Consider the following 18,314-nt stretch of genomic DNA (forward strand, 5'->3'; position numbering starts at 1 on the left):
TTTTTAAATTTTCTCAAATGTTTAAAAAAAATAAGTTATTTCCAAGTGTTCATCATTTTCAGTTATAAAGCTTTTGCATTACTTACATTAGCAGAAGTAGATAAAAGCAAGTTTTTTTCTTAAATATAGAAATTTATCAAATATTAAAAGACTAAATAGACAGGTATATTCCAGAGACATACATTAAAAACAACTTACCCCAGTCTTCATCACTTATTCTACTAAAGGAACGGTCCCTCAGAATTCTAAAAAATTGATATTATATTGGTTAGAGGGGGGAGGGAGTATATAGTTAAAAATAAAAAAACTTTGTATGTACATTACTTTACTAAAAATGAAAAAAAAGAAATACTCACCCAGCATTGTTAACCACAATATCTGCAATATAAAAAGATACAGGTCACAACTATATAAGCAAGCATATTAATTGGTAAAGAGTGCTATCAGAACAAAATTTTATACCTAAAGCAAAAAAAAAAAAAAAATCTATTCACAAAACCACAGCAAGTATCACATTATATCAGGGCTTTGCTCTCAAACTTACATATCTAAATTTTTCCACCTCTACATTCTGCTAAAATTCTATCATCTTGTTTACAGTATATAATTAGCTACTGCACAACTCTTAGGTTCTTAGGATTCAGGGGTAACCACATGCCATTCCTCATTTAACCTCAAAATTCACTTAGTCAAAAACTTAAAAGATTTTTTCCTTGCCACTCAAAAATCAAAACCCCAGAAAGAAAACCAATACTTTAAACAATAAAGAATTTTTTTTAAAAAAGAAACTGATGTCTTAACACATAATTGTATTCCTCTTATGAAAAGAAATTATATATTTTAAGGTGAACCACCATCATGTAACTATTTTCACCTATGACTTCTCACCTTTGTGGTATCGATCCCTCTGTCACTATATGTGAACACATCTCTTATGAGCTCAACCAAATATGACTAGAAAAACAAATATGCTTGACAGTAAAAACGAAGGAATACGTTCAAATTAAAAAAAAAAAAGAATGTTTTCCAGACTGTAAACATACTGGGCTAGTTTGCAATAACGTTTCTCTCTAGAATTTTAAACTCAGAAAAGTTATGGTCTGTTCAGTTGTTGGATGTAGCGGTGCATACTCTCATATACAATAACTGGCCTAGGCTTTCGAACACAAAGCTTTGTTGCAGTCCCAACCTGTCCATTTCTCTGGTGGGTTCGAAAAAAGTATTCCTTGTCTCAAATTAAAAAAAAAAAAAAAGTTGAATTACTTAACATGTATCATAGATTGAGAGCTCTAACTGCGGTTGCCTGCATTTCTAGATAAATGAATCCAGTATAAAGACCATTGTAAACAAAAAAAAATATTCATGAAGCCATCACTGCAGCTACACCAGCAGTCATGAAAACTTTGTGCTTTTTGTGAAATATCTTCTTATCTAGTATTGAAATGCAGCTTTTATGGGGTGCAGGATTGCTGTGAGAAAGACATGGCTACAGATACTAATGTGACTTGAGAAAAAGCAAACTCATTATATGACAACTTAAAGCAAAAGGATGATGAAGGACCTAAATAAAGATCAAGAATTTAGTGGCAAAGGGTGGTCTGAAAAGTTTAGAAAGAGGTTTGGCTTAAAAATGTCAAGATAATATGGAAAGCAGCTTCTGCCGACCAACAGGCAGCAGACAAGTTTCCAGACACAAGTAAGAAAATCGCTGAAAAGAAAGGATATCTGCCTGAACAGGTTTTTAATGCAAATGAAAGTGCTATATTCTGGAAAAAGTAAATGCCACAAATGACATTTATTAGTAAGGAAAAGAGCACCACGATTTGAGGCAGGAAGGGATAGCTAACTCTACTATTTTGTTCAAATGCAGTCAGGCATCAGGACTGCCCTTAACCTATAAAACTGCTAAACCCCATGCATTGTTAGTACCATAAAAGCAAAGAAACATCACCTATTCTTCCAAAAGTATCCAGTGCTGTCTTCACAACCTTCTCTCCTGCTTCCACTGAATCTGAGGAAAGGGAAATTAGTACAAAACTTCAGTAGTATTTCTCAAAATGATTTCTAAATTCTTTTTGTTAATTTTTATTTATTTTAGAGAGAGAAAAGAAAGGGGGAGAGGGGAAAGGAGAGAGGAAAGAGGAAGAAGGAAGGGAGAAAAGAAGGTGCATATTTAAATTGAAAAAGAATGTTCAACACTATATAACTACATATGGAAAATAAACCTGTTTTTGTAATACTAAACACAAGAAATAAAGCTTGGCAAAAATAGTAGTTTCATTGTTTTCTGCTAATCAGCTGAGGGGAAGGGCTCACATCCCCAAGTTGTGTGTCAAATGGTCAGCTGTCAACTCAGCGTCACCACTGCCTCTTTCTACATCCTCTGCAATCACAGGGGCGGACCCAGGAAATAGAGTCCCTTCCCTAGGTCACATATAGTCCTGAGTTAGATATGTCAAAAAGAGATAATCATCTAAAGCATGGAAAAGTAGAAGCCTGCAAATCATGTGAGGAGATGTAAAACCAACAGCACATCTACCTCCTGCTGCAGGCTGAGATGGTCATGGACAGTTTCCCTGACATGCACTTCCTCAACCCTTCCAAAGGCTATGTAAGCCTCTATTTCTCTGTATTGAAACCCCCACACCTGGAAAGCCTAGAGGGGCTTCTGTTTTTCTGACTGAACCCTGATTGACACAGGTTGCATATCAAAACTAGGGCAGGAGTGGGGGAGGGTCTGAAATTTTTATCTTTATAAAAAATAGGTTTTTAAAACACCAAAATTTAAAAAAAAAAAAAAGTGAAGACAGTTTTCTAGATCCTTAATGTGGAAAGAAGATACTAAAATGTCTGTTCCATTATTCCTTTAAACACTCAAAATAAATCATATTTCCTTTCCTCTAAAATTTCCAAATGAAGTCACTGGTAATTAAATTTAATCCTTGGTTCATAAAAGCAATTTAATTTGCAGAAAAATTAGTAAGTGCTAGCTTTTTAAAGTAAATCTATTCAAGAAGGTTCCTTACAAATACTATTAGACTCAATACATCAAATGTAAAGGTTGTATTTGCTGTTTTTCTTGTGGCTTCATTTTAATGCCTAACTTTGACACAAGTATTTATAAAGATAAGAAGTTACATATAGCAAGATTACTTGTGAATAATAAAATATAGAGGTTGAGTACAGAAAGGGGGCATTTCACTTCTTACATGATATTACTGTTTTTAAATTTTTAAACAATTTCAAAAGAAAAATTTAATGATATCTATAGAAATACATGAGACCTTTTAGCTAAACAGGTCTTTTAAGAATAAGAACATATTCATATACACATCTACAATAATTTATTGATTATATCATGTGCTCATTAATAAAAAAAATAACTAAGCAATAGAATAAAAGGTAGACATGAAATAATCTACATCAAAAGGGTTAAAAATTCTCACATATGATAGAAAACATGTAGCCAAATAACTTTGTCTAACTTAGATAAAATCGAATTTCATAATTACACTGGAATGAAGAGATGTTTGCTCAATGATTATCAATGTGTGCAATAGCATTAGCTGAAGGAAACATTGTTAAAATAGCCTAATTCTCTCAAATATCATACCATAGTTGGCCACTGCCTTTCCGCCTTTCCTTCTTATTTCTTCAACAACCTTATCAGCAGCTAAGGATCCTTTACCAGTTCCCTTGAAGTCCACTCCTAAATCATTCACTGCAATGCAAAAATAAACAAACATGCAATCATTTCTAGACCTTCAAAGTATTGAAGTATCAGTATTAAATTATCAGTATATTTCTTTAGTCATCTGCCCAATTACGTCCTTTCTCACCGCCATCTTACTGAACATACTATGAGGTATGTATATTCAAAACATGACTCTCTTTTTGTTTGTAAATACAGACATGAAAAAACAATAAAAATATTTAAACAGGTTTGTCATAAAATTTTAATTGTACAATGCTTTTGTTTTTTAAAAAAGAAAAAGAACATGATTTAATCCACTTTTAGCAAAAAAGAAAGAATAGAAAAAAACTAAAGATCACTTTTAGATTAAACACACGATGACATTTGTTTATTTCTGGGATTTTCCATTTAATAGTTTCGGACGGTGTTTGACAGCATGTAACTGAAACTGTGGGAAGTAAAACCATGAAAAAAGGGGAACCAATGTACACTTAAAATTTTGTTAAGCAGGTATACCTCACATCAAGTGTTCTTACCATAGTTTAAAAAGAAAGGTTAAAAATACATTGTGAAATATCTTCTCTATGTGAAGAAAGCCTTTGTTTACAGGAATGGTGATAAAGAATAAACATGATATTCAACTATTGGAGAGGCAACTTAATAAGTTTTCATATACATACTATGCCATAATCTACAATGAAGCAAATGAAACTATTTAAAAAATCAAAATTACATACAGAACTAATTTATACTATGTTCAGTCACTAATTTATACCATGACTCCATCTTCATATCTTTAACTGACCACACTTACCATATAACATCTGCCTATATCCAATTATATAGATATAAATGTTAATTGAGCATTTATTATTTGCAAGGAAATCTACAGAAGAACAAGAGATGAATAAGAATGGTACATCTTAAAGCGTTTATAATCTATGAATACTATAATGCACAATAAATTTTAGCATAAAGTAAGTAAAGGCCAACATAACTAAATAATAAGGCCAGATAAAGTTAATTTACACAATAATTTAAGATAAACTTTATGAAATAACATGCAAAAACTAACGAAAAGATACACATATCAATGCCAAATATTTTTTAAAAAAGTATTTAAGAAAAATACTTGGGACAAAAAAATTAATGTGCATTGCAAAATGACCTGTAAGATTTCTTAGGAATATAATAAAAAATATTGACCAGTTAACTGCCACAATATTTTGAATTTAATTTTAAAAAGTCTGCCCTTGCCGAAACCGGTTTGGCTCAGTGGATAGAGCGTCGGCCTGCGGACTCAAGGGTCCCAGGTTCGATTCCGGTCAAGGGCATGTACCTTGGTTGCGGGCACATCCCCGGTGGGGGGGTGTATAGGAGGCAGCAGATCGATGTTTCTCTCTCATCGATGTTTCTAGCTCTCTATCCCTCTCTCTTCCTCTCTGTAAAAAATCAATAAAATATATTTTAAAATAAATAAATAAATAAAAAAGTCCGCCGCTTGCATCTATAGACGCTTATGGCGTACAAATGGTTAAATAATAAATGGCATGATGGCATACACTAAATTTTAAAGTATTTTAATATTAGTTGATGATTACCATATCTGGAAAAAAAGAAAATATTTTTTCTTCTGAAGAATGGCTTTGTTTTGTTTGTTTTTTGTAGATTGGAATGAGAGTGGCAAGTAGGATTGGGTAGTAAAGATAATACAGAGAAAAATCAAATGCCTATCCACACTTAAAATTAGATAAATCAATGTGTTTTTAATTAACTTTTTTTTAAGGGAATGTTTTTCAAAATGTGGACTCAGACATATTTTTCCTAACAATATAGACTTATCATTCTTACTGCATGTAAAAAATAATAAAACCACGAACACAAAATAATAAAAAAGAGGCTTACATTATCCCTCAAGAGACTTTTTTAAAAAGCAGTAGTAAGATTTAACACTAAATTCCTATTAATTGTTCATTCCATGCAAATGACAGAAAACAACCAGCAAAAAATATCAATATTTTAAGACATGAAGCTAACAGTCTTTTAAGAGCCTTTTTAACTAAGCAAGGGAAAGTTCAAATGCAAATTGGCAAATGCAATATTTAAATAAAGAATTGTTCAATTGTGCAATGAAACACCACCCCCAAGTGGAAACTGGTCAAAGTGCAACCACACAGGTAAGCACTGAGACCAATAATGTGCAGTGAAACAGTATCAGAACAGATTTATTCAAGATAAGTCTCTATATTTGAGAGCATTAAATTAGCACTGACCTCTTTCAGTCATCCCACTATCACCAGAGCTAAATTACAAGGATTACAACCCTAACTAGAAAAGCTGGTTATATGCTGAAGAGTTTGGATAGAAACAATATTAAGATTTCTTTTGTGCAACTGTACACAAGAGAAATCTATCTATACTGTGTGACACTGTTACCACTTAAATTTATGGCTAAAATTATTATAATAATAATGACTTTTTAAATACCATTACCACCTTATACTGGTATGTGTCTACTTGGCATTTTCAAAGAACCATTATGTACACTGCTGCATTTGATCTCCACACAGCTTTTTAGGAGGTTAGCATGAAGAGTTGTTCCTCCTTTCATGGTGAGGAAAGTTCAGGAAAGGTTAGGCAACTTGACCCAGGCTCCAAGGCTTCATGAAATAGCAATATCCAGACCAGAACTCTGACCTACTATAATGCCACTCTGCTCCTCTAATACTGTAAGCAAGTTTCTTTTATCCTGAAAAGAAGGTAATTATTTCCACTAAAAAAAAAAATCATATTTGTTTGGGGAAGCTATAGAGGAAATGCTAAATCAGCCACCTCACTCAAATAGCTTTAGAATAGGTAGTAAAAATGGTAAGATGATGATAGTTAAGGACAGTCTTTTCAATTGAAACGATCAAAATATCCCAAAATGTGATATATTTATAAATTTTCATTTATATTTCTTACTGTTTTGCTTGTTTAAGTCACATTTTTTGGAGTGTTTATCCTTCTTACAGATTTTTAAGTGTACTTTATAAAATATTTTAATTACATGTCATATGTGTTCCAAATCATAAATTACTTTATTAAAATGTTGAAAAAGAGAGATAATATCTGAACATTAATATTACTTTATGGCTTCACTTTACTGTTTCAATTTATTATAGGTAGCTCCTTCTTTTTGCTGTAGCTCAATGCGGAAAATTGGTCATTAGCAATTTCCAACTTCCCCACTACATTATCGAGAGGAATAATATTATAATGCTTTATATTTGAAAAGTGCTTTATAACTATCTTTACACATATTCACGTTCATATATTTATTTAATTCAAGGGTTTGTCACCAAATGAGTCATATCTATTACCAATGGCATATCTATAAACTATTTTTATTTCCAAAGTAAAATGATGCTTCCAATTCTAGAAATTGGAATAACTTTTATATGTATTGATATGTAAGACAGCCTTTGTACTAGGTAATCCAAGAAGTGTATAAAAAGATAATAAAGGCAATATTATATTATAAATGTGGGTTTTTTTGGAGAAGTTATTTACGTTGTTGTGTTTTTTTTTTTGGCCCACCCCCTCAACCCCCTTCCCCTCTGCCAACTGTTCTCTGTTCTATGAGTATGTTTTGTTTGTTCATTTATTTTCTTTGGATTTCACAGATAAGTGAAACCATATGGTATTTGTCATTTTCAGTCTGATTTCACCTAGCATTAATACCCTCTAGGTCCATCAATGTTGTCAAAAAACGATAAGATTTTGTTCTTTTTATGGCCAACTAATATTCCATTGTATACAGGGGTGAACAAAAGTAGGTTTACAATTGTGAGTATGCAAAGCAGAGGCTATTACTTTGTTTTTTAAAGAAATGCAAACTCAAAAAGTCCCTTTTTACACATCCTCTATCCTCTCCCACAGATAACTGCATTAGGCTGGTCCTTGGATGTCCTTCTAGACCAGTGGTCAGCAAACTGTGGCTCACGAGCCACATGCGGCTCTTTGGCCCCTTGAGTGTGGCTCTTCCACAAAATACCACAGCCTGGGCGTGTCTATTTTGAAGAAGTGGCGTTAGAAGTTTAAAAAAATTGGCTTTCAAAAGAAATTTCAATTGTTGTACTGTTGATATTTGGCTCTGTTGATTAATGAGTTTGCCGACCACTGTTCTAGACATTTCTGTTTGAGGACATTTTCTCACTTTTTAAAGTATGTTTTTATTAATTTTTAGAGAGAGGAAGGGAGGAGGATAAAGAGAAACATCAATGTGAGAGAGAAACATTGATGTGAGAGAGAGGCATCAAACGGCTGCCTCCCACATGCACCCTGACCAGGGACAGAGTTCACAACCTGGGCATGTGCCTTGACTGGGAATCGAACCAGCAACCTTCTGGTGCACAGGACAACACTCCAACCAACTGAGCGACACCAGCCAGGGTGATTTTTCCCCATTTTAATAAAGTTTCCTTTAGCAAACAATAGCATTAACCTTTTGCACTCGGATGTCAAGTGTGACTTGACACGGTTAGCATTAGAATAAAGGAATCGAGAAAAAAGCAAGCGAGTGCAAAGAATTAAGAATAATTTCATAGGTCCTGGTTGTGTAGCTCAGTTGGTTAGAACATCATCCAAAGATACCAAGGTCAAGGGTTCAATTCCTGGTTACGGCACATACAAGAATCAACCAATGAATTCATAAATAAGTGTATTAATAAGTTGATTTTTTTTCTTCTCTCTCTCCATGCCTTCTTCCCTCCCTCTCACTCTAAAATTAATAAAACAAATTTTTTTAAATTTTTTAATTAAAAAGAGAATAATTTAATTGATTTTAAATATATTTTTATTTATTTAAGAGGAAGGGAAAGGGAGATAAAGAAATATCAATAATGAGAATCATTGATTGGCTGCCTCCTGCACGCCCCCCCCTGGGGATCGAGCCTGCAACTTAGGCATGTCCCTGGACAAACCTAAGGGACTGGAATCAAACCTGGGACCCTTCAGTCCACAGGCCGATGCTCTATCCACTGAGCCAAACCGGCTAGGGCTAATTTCATTGATTTTACAACTGCGGGCCCAATGGGGATTTCTTCCTGTATTCTTTTTTGTCCTGTCTGCTACCAAAAGTGACTTAAATATAAAATACATGTGCAAGGACTATTAAAGAACAGAAAAATTAACAAAATGTTATTGCCGGAAGCCAATTCCAGCATGTCATAATTGCAAGAGTTTCATCAAAAGGTTAATTGAAACTTGGGGGCTCAACAAGGGCTGAGTCACATGTGTAATCACCTGTTGGACTGGCTGAAGGGCACTTCCCCCAAACCTGAATAGGATGGCTGTTTGCTGCCAGACAGCTCAGGGCATCTTAATCTACATGTTATTGCCTCCTGTTGTCCAAACACCTGAACAGCTGTAGGCTATTCCCCAATCTGACAATGCTTCTGTGAACCCTACCCTTTGAAGTGTATTATCTCCACCTTGCCTTAGGACAAATTGTGTTAATAAAAAGCAAGGGTCCTGAGACAAGGGAGACTTTTAGCTCCTTTAGCTGAAGCTCCTCTGACCCCCAATGCCTTTCAAAATTATCTTTCATCTCTGGACTCTTACTTAATCTATGCACAGCCTTTCTCCAGATTGCTGAACCCTTCTTAATGCTGGGACAAGAACTCCGGCATGTTATGTCAGGGAAATACAAGCCTACTGAAAGCATAGGCTAATGGAAGCTACTCTAGTTGAAGACAGTGTCAGGTTTACCCTGAAGCTTATTGACAGACAAGGAAAAGGGGGAAACACAGAGTTGCGAAATCTTTTTCACTTTAGGTAGAAAAATACAATCACCCTAGTTCATGAAAAATCCTTTCCAGAATGGCCATAAATATTTGAAGGACTCCAAAATGTGTCAGTAGTTTAGACAGCAGTGTCTTAAATTAGGTCCTTTTCATTGATTTTCTTTTTCTCAATAACAAGAAGGCATCAAAGTTATTCTCAAAGGGAGAAGAAACTGTAAATGAGAGACTGAGTCATCCAGATGAAAGGAGTTTTAGGGGTAAAGTAGAAAGGTTTAGGAAGTTTTAGGAATGAAAATGGTCCATGGGAAGGAATGAGACTTGAAGGCACCAGGATATATATCTTGTACAGAAGATAGAGAAATGCCACAGGCAAATAGAAATACATCCGGCCTAAGCAATGAAGACAGCCATAAACTGAGGACAGACAGGGGTATCTCTGGCCTGAACAATTAAAGTGACCATAAGTAGACCAAAAGTAGACCTGACCTGAGTAGCTGGGGGGCGGGGGGGGAGCTATAAAATAAGGCTTTCTCTGCCTACACAATTGGGAGAGCTATATGTTAAATCAAAAGTGACCCAACCAACAAGACACAGCTGACCAGAAGGTGAAAGGTCACATAAGCATGAAATAATCCTGTTATTGTAAGCCATTTAAATGTGTTTGTTAATCCAGCATAAGCCAGCAAAAGTTGACTTAAAGGATAAACAAGCTACTCTATTTCTTAAGGTCTTGCTTCTTACTGGCCTCAGAGCTAGTCATAGATTTTTCTGAAAACAAGATTCTCTGGTGTCATAATATCCTAGGTTTGCTTATTCCTCTTTAATATATTTTGCTTACTCAGGTTTTAAAAAAATGCTGAGAAGAAAAAAATTTACAGGAGACATGTCCGCACAAGTGATACAATCTAGAAGCAGGGTATCTGTGTTTTAAAAAGCTAAAGTAGAGTGTAGTGTTGGTCAGGAAAGAGCACAACCCATTTGTGCCTAGAGAGTTCACAAGTAAGTCACAGACTTAGAAGTGGAAGAAATCAACAACCAAAAGTTTCACACAGATTGACTTCTCCCCTAAACCAAACTAAATCTGGTTCTCTCAGCCAAGATTGGCAAATATTTTTCCAAGACACACATTTTCTACCTTCTTAGACTTTCACCAGCACCTGCTGCAATACCATCCCTAAGGCAATGACCAAATAAATAGACACACTGTCCCTGTTTACCTTTTAGAACTTAAAAACTCCTAATCAAAATTTAACAAAGGTCATAAATATAGAGAAACTGATCCCCCCAAAAATACACTGCTGTAAACTTTTCATAAAACAAGTTTATAACCTAAAAATGTTATCTCAGTCACAACAAAAAAGAAAATATAAATTTATTCAACCAATCTCAAAGACACACCAGCCCCTGCCCCCCCCCCAAAAAAAAGCCTCTGTCAAACAATAAGAGAACTAATGAAAAAGTACCTTCTTTGCCCAAAGCAATATTCTAGATCCTTTAGAAGATACAGAAGATAAAACGAAGTCCTTGCACTTACAGAATTGAGTGGAACAGGTGAAAATAAAAAGTTATATGGTAAAAATATCAAGAAATAAACTGCAATATAAAAAAAAGAAAAAATGGTAACAATATGTGTCATTATGCCATGACATGAAATATAGTGAGGAAAATCTGGCAAAGAGGACCTAAACTATACACCAACTAGCTAAATAGAGTGTCAAAATGTGTCCTTGCCATAAGAAGCAGATCAGATTAACAGACATTGGCTATGATCTTAAACAAGAAAACCAAAGTGTCTGTGTCCTTTCCATAAACATTGGTTACACATCCCAGTGAGGAAAAATAATATATTTAATGCCCTGCTTAGCTTTTCTTTGTTTAGAAAATCTGGTTGTTGCTTACTCTTTGGTTATGTCACTATAAACAAATGAGGGGAAATTTATCTCCACCTAAGATATAGGAAAACTGGGATTGGGAAGCCAACAATTTTATTCCAGAAAAGATACTATTAAATATTGGGCCATAACATTTGCCCTACCCACCTACACTGCACTGAGCATTTCGTCAGTTATTCCCCACAAAGACTTGGATGTAGACAAATCTGCTCCTGTGTTCACACCATGACCAAGTACATCAGGCCAGTCCAAACCATTTATATTACAAAAACCTCCCACCTTTTGAGATTCTTCAATGCAGCACCTTCCAACTTATCCCTCATAATAAATCTCAAGCTAAATACCCCTTCAATAAAAAATTTAATAACCTGTTGTAAAAAGCTTCCAGGTGAAAATTTTTGATTAAAGATATGTTTAAAAAGAACAACATACTTTGGATTCCCTAATTCTAAACTTCTCATTTTCCAAATGCATTTATTTCTTAGTCTTAGCAATGTATTTACACTTAGAGATTTATCTTGCATGAGCCTTCTATATCAAAAAATGATAGCCCAGCCCTAACCGGTTTGGCTCAGTGGATAGAGCATCGGCCTATGGACTGAAGGGTCCCGGGTTCAATTCTGGTCAAGGGCATGTACCTTGGTTGCAGGCACATCCCCAGTATGTGCAGGAGGCAGCTGATTGATGTTTCTCTCTCATTGATGTTTCTAACTCTCTATCCCTCTCCCTTCCTCTCTGTAAAAATTCAATAAAATATATTTTAAAAAATGATAGCCCACAATATACCAAATGCAATAAATTCCTTTTATACCATGAATGGAATCCCATCCTTATCAATTCTGTTAAGTTGCAAATTCTGTGAAAGTAGTTTACTTTAAAATGTAAGTTATAAAGTCAGCCTCAAGAGGGAGGGGGGGATTTTTGCTGGCAGAAGAAAAAATCAGTAATAAATTTGACCTTGACACATTAATGATAAAAAGACAAACATGGCTGGCTTGTGAAGACTGTCGTACTTTAGCTACCAGCTACTGATTAAAAAGAAAAATAAAAAGTCAACTTACCAACAACTGATGCACCTCTTTCTGCAAAAGCCAGAGCATAGGCTCGGCCCAGTCCTAATGAAAAACAAAATAATCAAAAAGTTGAGCAAATGTTAGGGTAAGTTTTGGTCCACTCAACTCAATCCCTATTTTAAAATAACCAGAGAGCAATTAATTATATTACAATGTCTTCATTAGTACTCTCAACCTGTACTTCACCCTCTTCTACTTGCAGAGGTTAAAAAGCTTAAAACTGTATTTTCTACCTATCATCTCCTACCAGTCTACCTAGCTGCTAGGATGCCAGATGGGAACTGGATGCCACCATTAAATGCATTTGCATGAAATCTGGAAAGTGGAAATGAGGCAGAAGCCACCTTACTGTGACTTCTAGCTGTTGCTGTTGGTTAAGGAGCTGACTTCTTGAAGCTTCCTAGGTATTAAGAAACCATGGATGTAGCGGCAACTTCTTAATCTAGCTCCCTAAATCTGGATGGTAGCTTCCATTGTCTACATCCCTGGTATCCAAGGAGGCTGCAGCAGTTCAAAGGGCAGCCTCTCAGGTTGTGGCTCCTAATGGCCCTGCTCTGTATTGTTCCACAAGTCATTCCAAGAGGAACTGCCTAAAATACAAACGGCTAAGTTAAATCCTTTCCTGCTCCAAATATCTAGCGATTCTTATAGACTGCACTGGACTTTAATTAGACACAATCACCAAACACACAATTAATTCTCAATTAAGTAGTAATTAAATGTTTAATTCCAACTCAAAGATATAAGGTATAAATGTACACATCCAAAAATGAATACAAAACCTGTATAAGTTTTACAGGCATAGAATATCTCGGGAAAAAAGATATAAGAGGCTGACAATGAGTGCTCGCATCCAGAGCTGGACAGAGCCGGACTGCTCAAGATTTCGTCACGCTACTCAGAACAGTGCACAATTTAAAACTCCTGAAGTTTATTTCTAGAACTTTCCACTTAACAATTTTTGGGGTCAACGGTAACTGAAGTCACAGGTTAACTGGGGACGAGTGCAGAGTGCTTGGCTGGATAAGTATGCAAACTTAACGAGAGGACTCTCAGATGCCTCGTTCAAGAAGGCCCTCTGCAGAATAAAAATCAGAGCCGAAAGCCATCGGACAGGGGAAAAGAAACGCTAAATGAGGGACTTTTCAGAGGCAAGGAACTGACAGCTCCTCCCCGGGGAGGCGGCAGCCCCCAGCCGCCTGCCCGCAACTTTAAAAGACGTGAGTGAGGCCTGGAGTCCGAAGGCAGGAGGAGTCGCCCCTGATGCGCAGAGAGGCGCTCAGTGAGGACTTTCACCTCGTCCCGCAGCCCGCAGCCCAGCCCCGCCCCCCGCCCGCGCCACCCTCGGGCCCACGGGCGGCTGCACCGGGAGGGACGGGGAAGAGGGCTGCACCCGACCGTGTGGGTAGGTGTTCGTGGCTCCCCACGCACGGCCGCCAGCCCCACCTCTCCCTCCGCAACAGACTCGGTGTCCCGACAACAGCAGTTCTACGTCCTCACACCCTATCCCACCGCGTCCAGCCCCTCGCTCCCCACGCCGCTTCTTCCCCGACCCCACACCGCCGCCCGCCGCCCGCCGCCCTCAGACTGAGACCCGACCGCAGCCGCTCCCACGCCGCGACCCCCAGGGAGTGCGTGCCCTCCAGCCTTCGCGTGCTCACCTCCCCCTGCGCCGGTGACCAGAACCACCTGCCCGTCGAATCTCAGCGTCGAGGCCATGAGTCCTGCAAGACACACACAGACACTAGCTGAACCTCTGGAGCTCGGACTGCGGGACAGGGAGGAGACCCGGCAAAGAGGGGGCGGGCGCGAGTGACCTGACAGTTTCTGGGAAGGAGACGGACGCCGTAGTTTTCCAAGTGCGCCTGCGCGGAGATCCTGGGCCCTCTGGGAAATGTAGTCCAGCGTGCCTCCAGCAGGGAGGTGGCGGGGAGCCCGCCCAAGAGGCTTAGTTGAAAGCCCATTGCTGTTGCACCAGTTAGTAATAGAAGCTACTGGAACTTTTGTGGTAAAATAGCTGGCGTGGCACCTTGAGTTTATTCTTTCACCCGTTGTTTTGTCGTACACTCAACAAACGTTTTCTGGATTTAGGAGCTAGCCTAGAGATAATAGGACGCGGCCCCTATCCTTAAGTAGCTTTCAAAATAGCCTCTAAGAAGGAATGGCACCCTTACCGATGAGTAAAGATGTCTCAGAATGTAATCTCTGAACCTCCTGCATGAAGTTCATCTGGGAACTGTCAAAAATGCATAGTCGTGGACCCCCACGCTGATCCCCCAAAATAGAATCTCGGGACCAAAAAAAAAAAAAAAGTTAACAAGTGTCCCTAAATGATTTTTGGTTTTGTATGTTGATAACAGTCCTATGATGTAATTCAGTCAACATTCATTAAGCACAAATTTACAGATGAACAGTAAGGTAATCCGGAGTTACCCAATGTCAAATATAAACCTTTAATAACAGTGTAAGACTTGTGGCAAATGTGTACAAGTTAGCTAATGGTGCCAAAATAAACGGACCCTATCCCTGTTGGGGAGAAAGGGGAAAACTTGCCAAAGGAGGTGACTATGCAAAAAAAAAAGAAGAAAAAAAAAAAAACAACAGAGGACATTACAGGCAATGAAAATACTAGCTAGATTGGGGGGAAAGGGAGAGGGTAAGGCCGCAGAAGTAAGCACAGTCTGTCAGATCACATTTAGATGTTTTAATTTAGTGCTAAGAATGACTTTAAGCAGCATTACTCCGGAGAACACATTTATATCATGGAAACATCGCTTTGCACTATTACTGAGGATTGATTGGAGGTTGACAAGGAGAACTGATAGAGATTGGAGGTTGACAAGGAGAACCCACTCGGAAAAATTATGGAGGTCAGAAGTAAGTCAGAAGAAATGTTGAAGAGGGAAAATGTTAAGATATTTTTGGAAATGGAGTGAAGTCTTTGTGATTAATTGGATGTGGATGTGAGGGAGGAACAACTGAAACAACCCCCATATTTCTAGCTTGAGAATCTAAGTTATGGTGGCAGTCATCAGAAAAGGAATAGTGGGAGAAGAACAGCTTTTAGAGGGAACATGCCTGCGACTTGGGACAAACTGCATTTGGGAAGTGAAGGGAAGCTATGGCTGCAGATGCCTAGCAGACATCTGTGGTTTTTAGAGTTCAGAGATTTTGTTGTTGTTGTTTTAATATAATTTTATTGATTTCAGAAAGGAAGGGAGAGGGAGAGATAGAAATATCAATGATGAGAGAGAATCACGGATTGGTGCCTGCATGCCCCCTGACTGGGAATCAAACCATGACCTCCTGGTTCACAGGTCGATGCTCAACCAATGAGCCACATCAGCGGGGCTCTGAGAGTTTGATTTCAGTGTTCAGGCACAGCAAGGGAAGTCTCTCTGTAACTCAAGACTAACTCTCCAAAGAGCAGTCCTTTGGCTGAAAGTTGGCCCTAAAGCAGCAACTTGCTCCCTTAACCATTTGTGCACATCTGCCTTCTGACATTTGACCCCTGAATTCCAGTGCTCATGGAAACCCCAGGAGGCTAACTCTGAGGGCACTGGGCCCAAAGATAAGAAAGCCCTTGTGATATGAAAGAGGTGACTCCTAAAGCTTTGGGCCAAGACCTCGCCCTGTCCCAGTGCCTCCTCCAACCAGTGGGGTGGGTTGCCTGGAGACGGAGCCCTGGAGATGGCGCCCTCCTCTCAGTCCCAGCTGGCACTAGCTCTGCCGCCACCGCACAGGCTGCCCTGTGAAAAGGCCAGTCTACCCTTGGTTCAGACCGGTGACGACCTTCTTTGCAGACTGGCCACGAGGAAGGCCTGGAGATCCAGTCCACGGGCATTACGAATCCAGGCTTGAATCAAGATGCAAAAGTGAGCCTTGGGCACGGCCATGTGGGAATCCGAGGTTCAAGGGTAAGCCTGTGTGACAGCTTGGTAGACTTTGGCCTCCACACCCCTAATTCCTGCAGAGAAAGCTAAAGTAGCCGGGCAGTGCAGCAGAGCCGAATTTCCACAAAGTAGATCCCAGGAGATGCCCTAGTGAACTGTGCACTAGGCCCTCCCTCCAAGCCCCACCTGGTGCAAGTGCCCAGATATCCTTGTCGGGTATCTGTTTTGATTTTGTGTTGTAATGTTTCCTCTTTAACCCAATAATCCTGTTCTTACATTTAAAAAAATTAATTAGAAAACAAAAGGGGGGGATTAGTCTTGGACTGACTTGTTTGGTGTGGGCAACAGGAAATATTTCGCTTTCGGAGAACAACAAAAAACTAGGTTTATTTACGTTACGCTTATTAATTTGTGCAGTTCTTCAGTGTCTGCAGTGTCACCCTTTATACCAGAAAACTGGCGGGCACTATGGGGAAAAAACAAAACAAGAAGAAAGTGGAGGAGGTGCTAGAAGAGGAGGAGAGGAATATGAGGTGGAAAAAGTTCTCGACCGTCGAGTGGTAAAGGGCAAAGTGGAGTACCTCCTCAAGTGGAAGGGGTTTCTCAGATGAGGACAACACGTGGGAGCCAGAAGAGAACTTGGATTGCCCCGACCTCATTGCTGAGTTTTCACACCCACAGAAAACAGCACATGAGACAGATAAGTCAGAAGGAGGCTAGCGCAAAGCTGACTCTGATTCTGAAGATAAGGGAGAGGAGAGCAAACCAGAGAAGAAGAGCCAGAAAAGCCTCGAGGCTTTGCCCGGGGTTTGGAGCCGGAACGCATCATTGGAGCTACAGACTCCAGTAGGGAGCCCATGTTCCTGATGAAATGGAAAGACTCTGATGAGGCTGACCTGGTCCCAGCCAAGGAAGCCAATGTCAAGTGCCCCCAGGTTGTCATATCCTTCTATGAGGAAAGGCTGGCGTGGCATTCCTATCCCTGAGACGATGATCACAAAAAAAGATGACAAGAATTAACTCTCTTGAGTACCAGCCCCTGTCACATCTGACTGTGGATTTCAAGTGGAGAGGGAAAGGAGTTCTACTTGTCTTTTTAAAAAATATATATTTTATTGATTTTTTACAGAGAGGAAGGGAGAGGGATAGAGAGTTAGAAACATCGATGAGAGAGAAACATCGATCAGCTGCCTCCTGCACACCCCCCACTGGGGATGTGCCCGCAACCAAGGTACATGCCCTTGACCGGAATCGAACCCGGAACCCTTCAGTCCGCAGGCCAACGTTCTATCCACCGAGCCAAACCAGTCAGGGGTCTACTTGTCTTGATACCATAGAAGTGGTTTGAGAAATGTCCATTGAAGAGCCAGTATAGTTTCTGTGCCCTACAGCAGCCCAACTGCTTTAAAGGCATTCCATGCTGTATAGTTTGCACATCCATCCATGTGGAGGGGAAGGAGGATAAGTGTTTCAAGGCAATTCATTCTGCACTTTGCTGAGAAAAGTGAAGGACCTTCTTTGAAGGACAAAACTTGCAGAATGGGTATGAGTGAGAGCAAAAAGATACTGTAGATCTTCAAAGAGCATCTCCACAACTCACAGCCTTCTTCCCAGTCGTGTTAACTGCATTTTTACAGCGTAGCATGTGTGTAGTTTTTGGCTATTACTGCTGTATTATTTGGGGGTGGGAGGGATGGGGTAGGAAGGGAGATGAGTAGGATTGTTTTTATTAAAATTTGGGACCTGGTTGGGGAAATGGTGAAACAATGAAAAGAAGAAACTACTAATGATTTGGTTTTGTGTCCAGAATATTTTCTTTTTAAAAAATGTAATTGGCAATCTAATTGAGGACTCTGAGAGACTGTTTAAAAGCTGTGAGTGCCTGAAGTTTACAGGGCAAGGTGTTCCCTGCCTGAGATTAATTCTGTTCCCAACAAAAGACTAAGCCAGTTGATAAGTTACCAAAGCTGCCAAGT

The 18,314-nt window shown here is 38.8% G+C and overlaps 1 protein-coding gene and 1 pseudogene across 2 annotated transcripts in view; one reads left to right on the forward strand and one right to left on the reverse strand.

The window, feature by feature from the left end:
* HSD17B4 (hydroxysteroid 17-beta dehydrogenase 4) overlaps nucleotides 1-14,209 on the reverse strand; it is an 80,128-nt gene extending 65,919 nt beyond the window's left edge. Inside the window, exons 1-6 of the mRNA XM_079760069.1 lie at nucleotides 14,107-14,209; nucleotides 12,434-12,487; nucleotides 3,614-3,721; nucleotides 1,952-2,011; nucleotides 357-378; nucleotides 199-245 (exon numbers count right to left, since the gene is read on the reverse strand). Coding sequence (XP_079616195.1) covers nucleotides 199-245; nucleotides 357-378; nucleotides 1,952-2,011; nucleotides 3,614-3,721; nucleotides 12,434-12,487; nucleotides 14,107-14,164 — 349 coding nt within the window. The 5' untranslated portion in view covers nucleotides 14,165-14,209. The remainder of the gene's footprint in view (nucleotides 1-198; nucleotides 246-356; nucleotides 379-1,951; nucleotides 2,012-3,613; nucleotides 3,722-12,433; nucleotides 12,488-14,106) is intronic.
* A 2,567-nt stretch (nucleotides 14,210-16,776) lies between these two features.
* On the forward strand, nucleotides 16,777-17,324 carry LOC307110713 (chromobox protein homolog 1-like; annotated as a pseudogene). The gene has a single exon. The product of its transcript is annotated as a chromobox protein homolog 1-like (transcript).
* Nucleotides 17,325-18,314: the final 990 nt, after the last annotated feature.

The sequence above is a fragment of the Cnephaeus nilssonii genome (genome assembly GCF_951640355.1).
Source record: "Cnephaeus nilssonii genome assembly, chromosome: 2".
NCBI lineage: Eukaryota > Metazoa > Chordata > Mammalia > Chiroptera > Vespertilionidae > Cnephaeus > Cnephaeus nilssonii.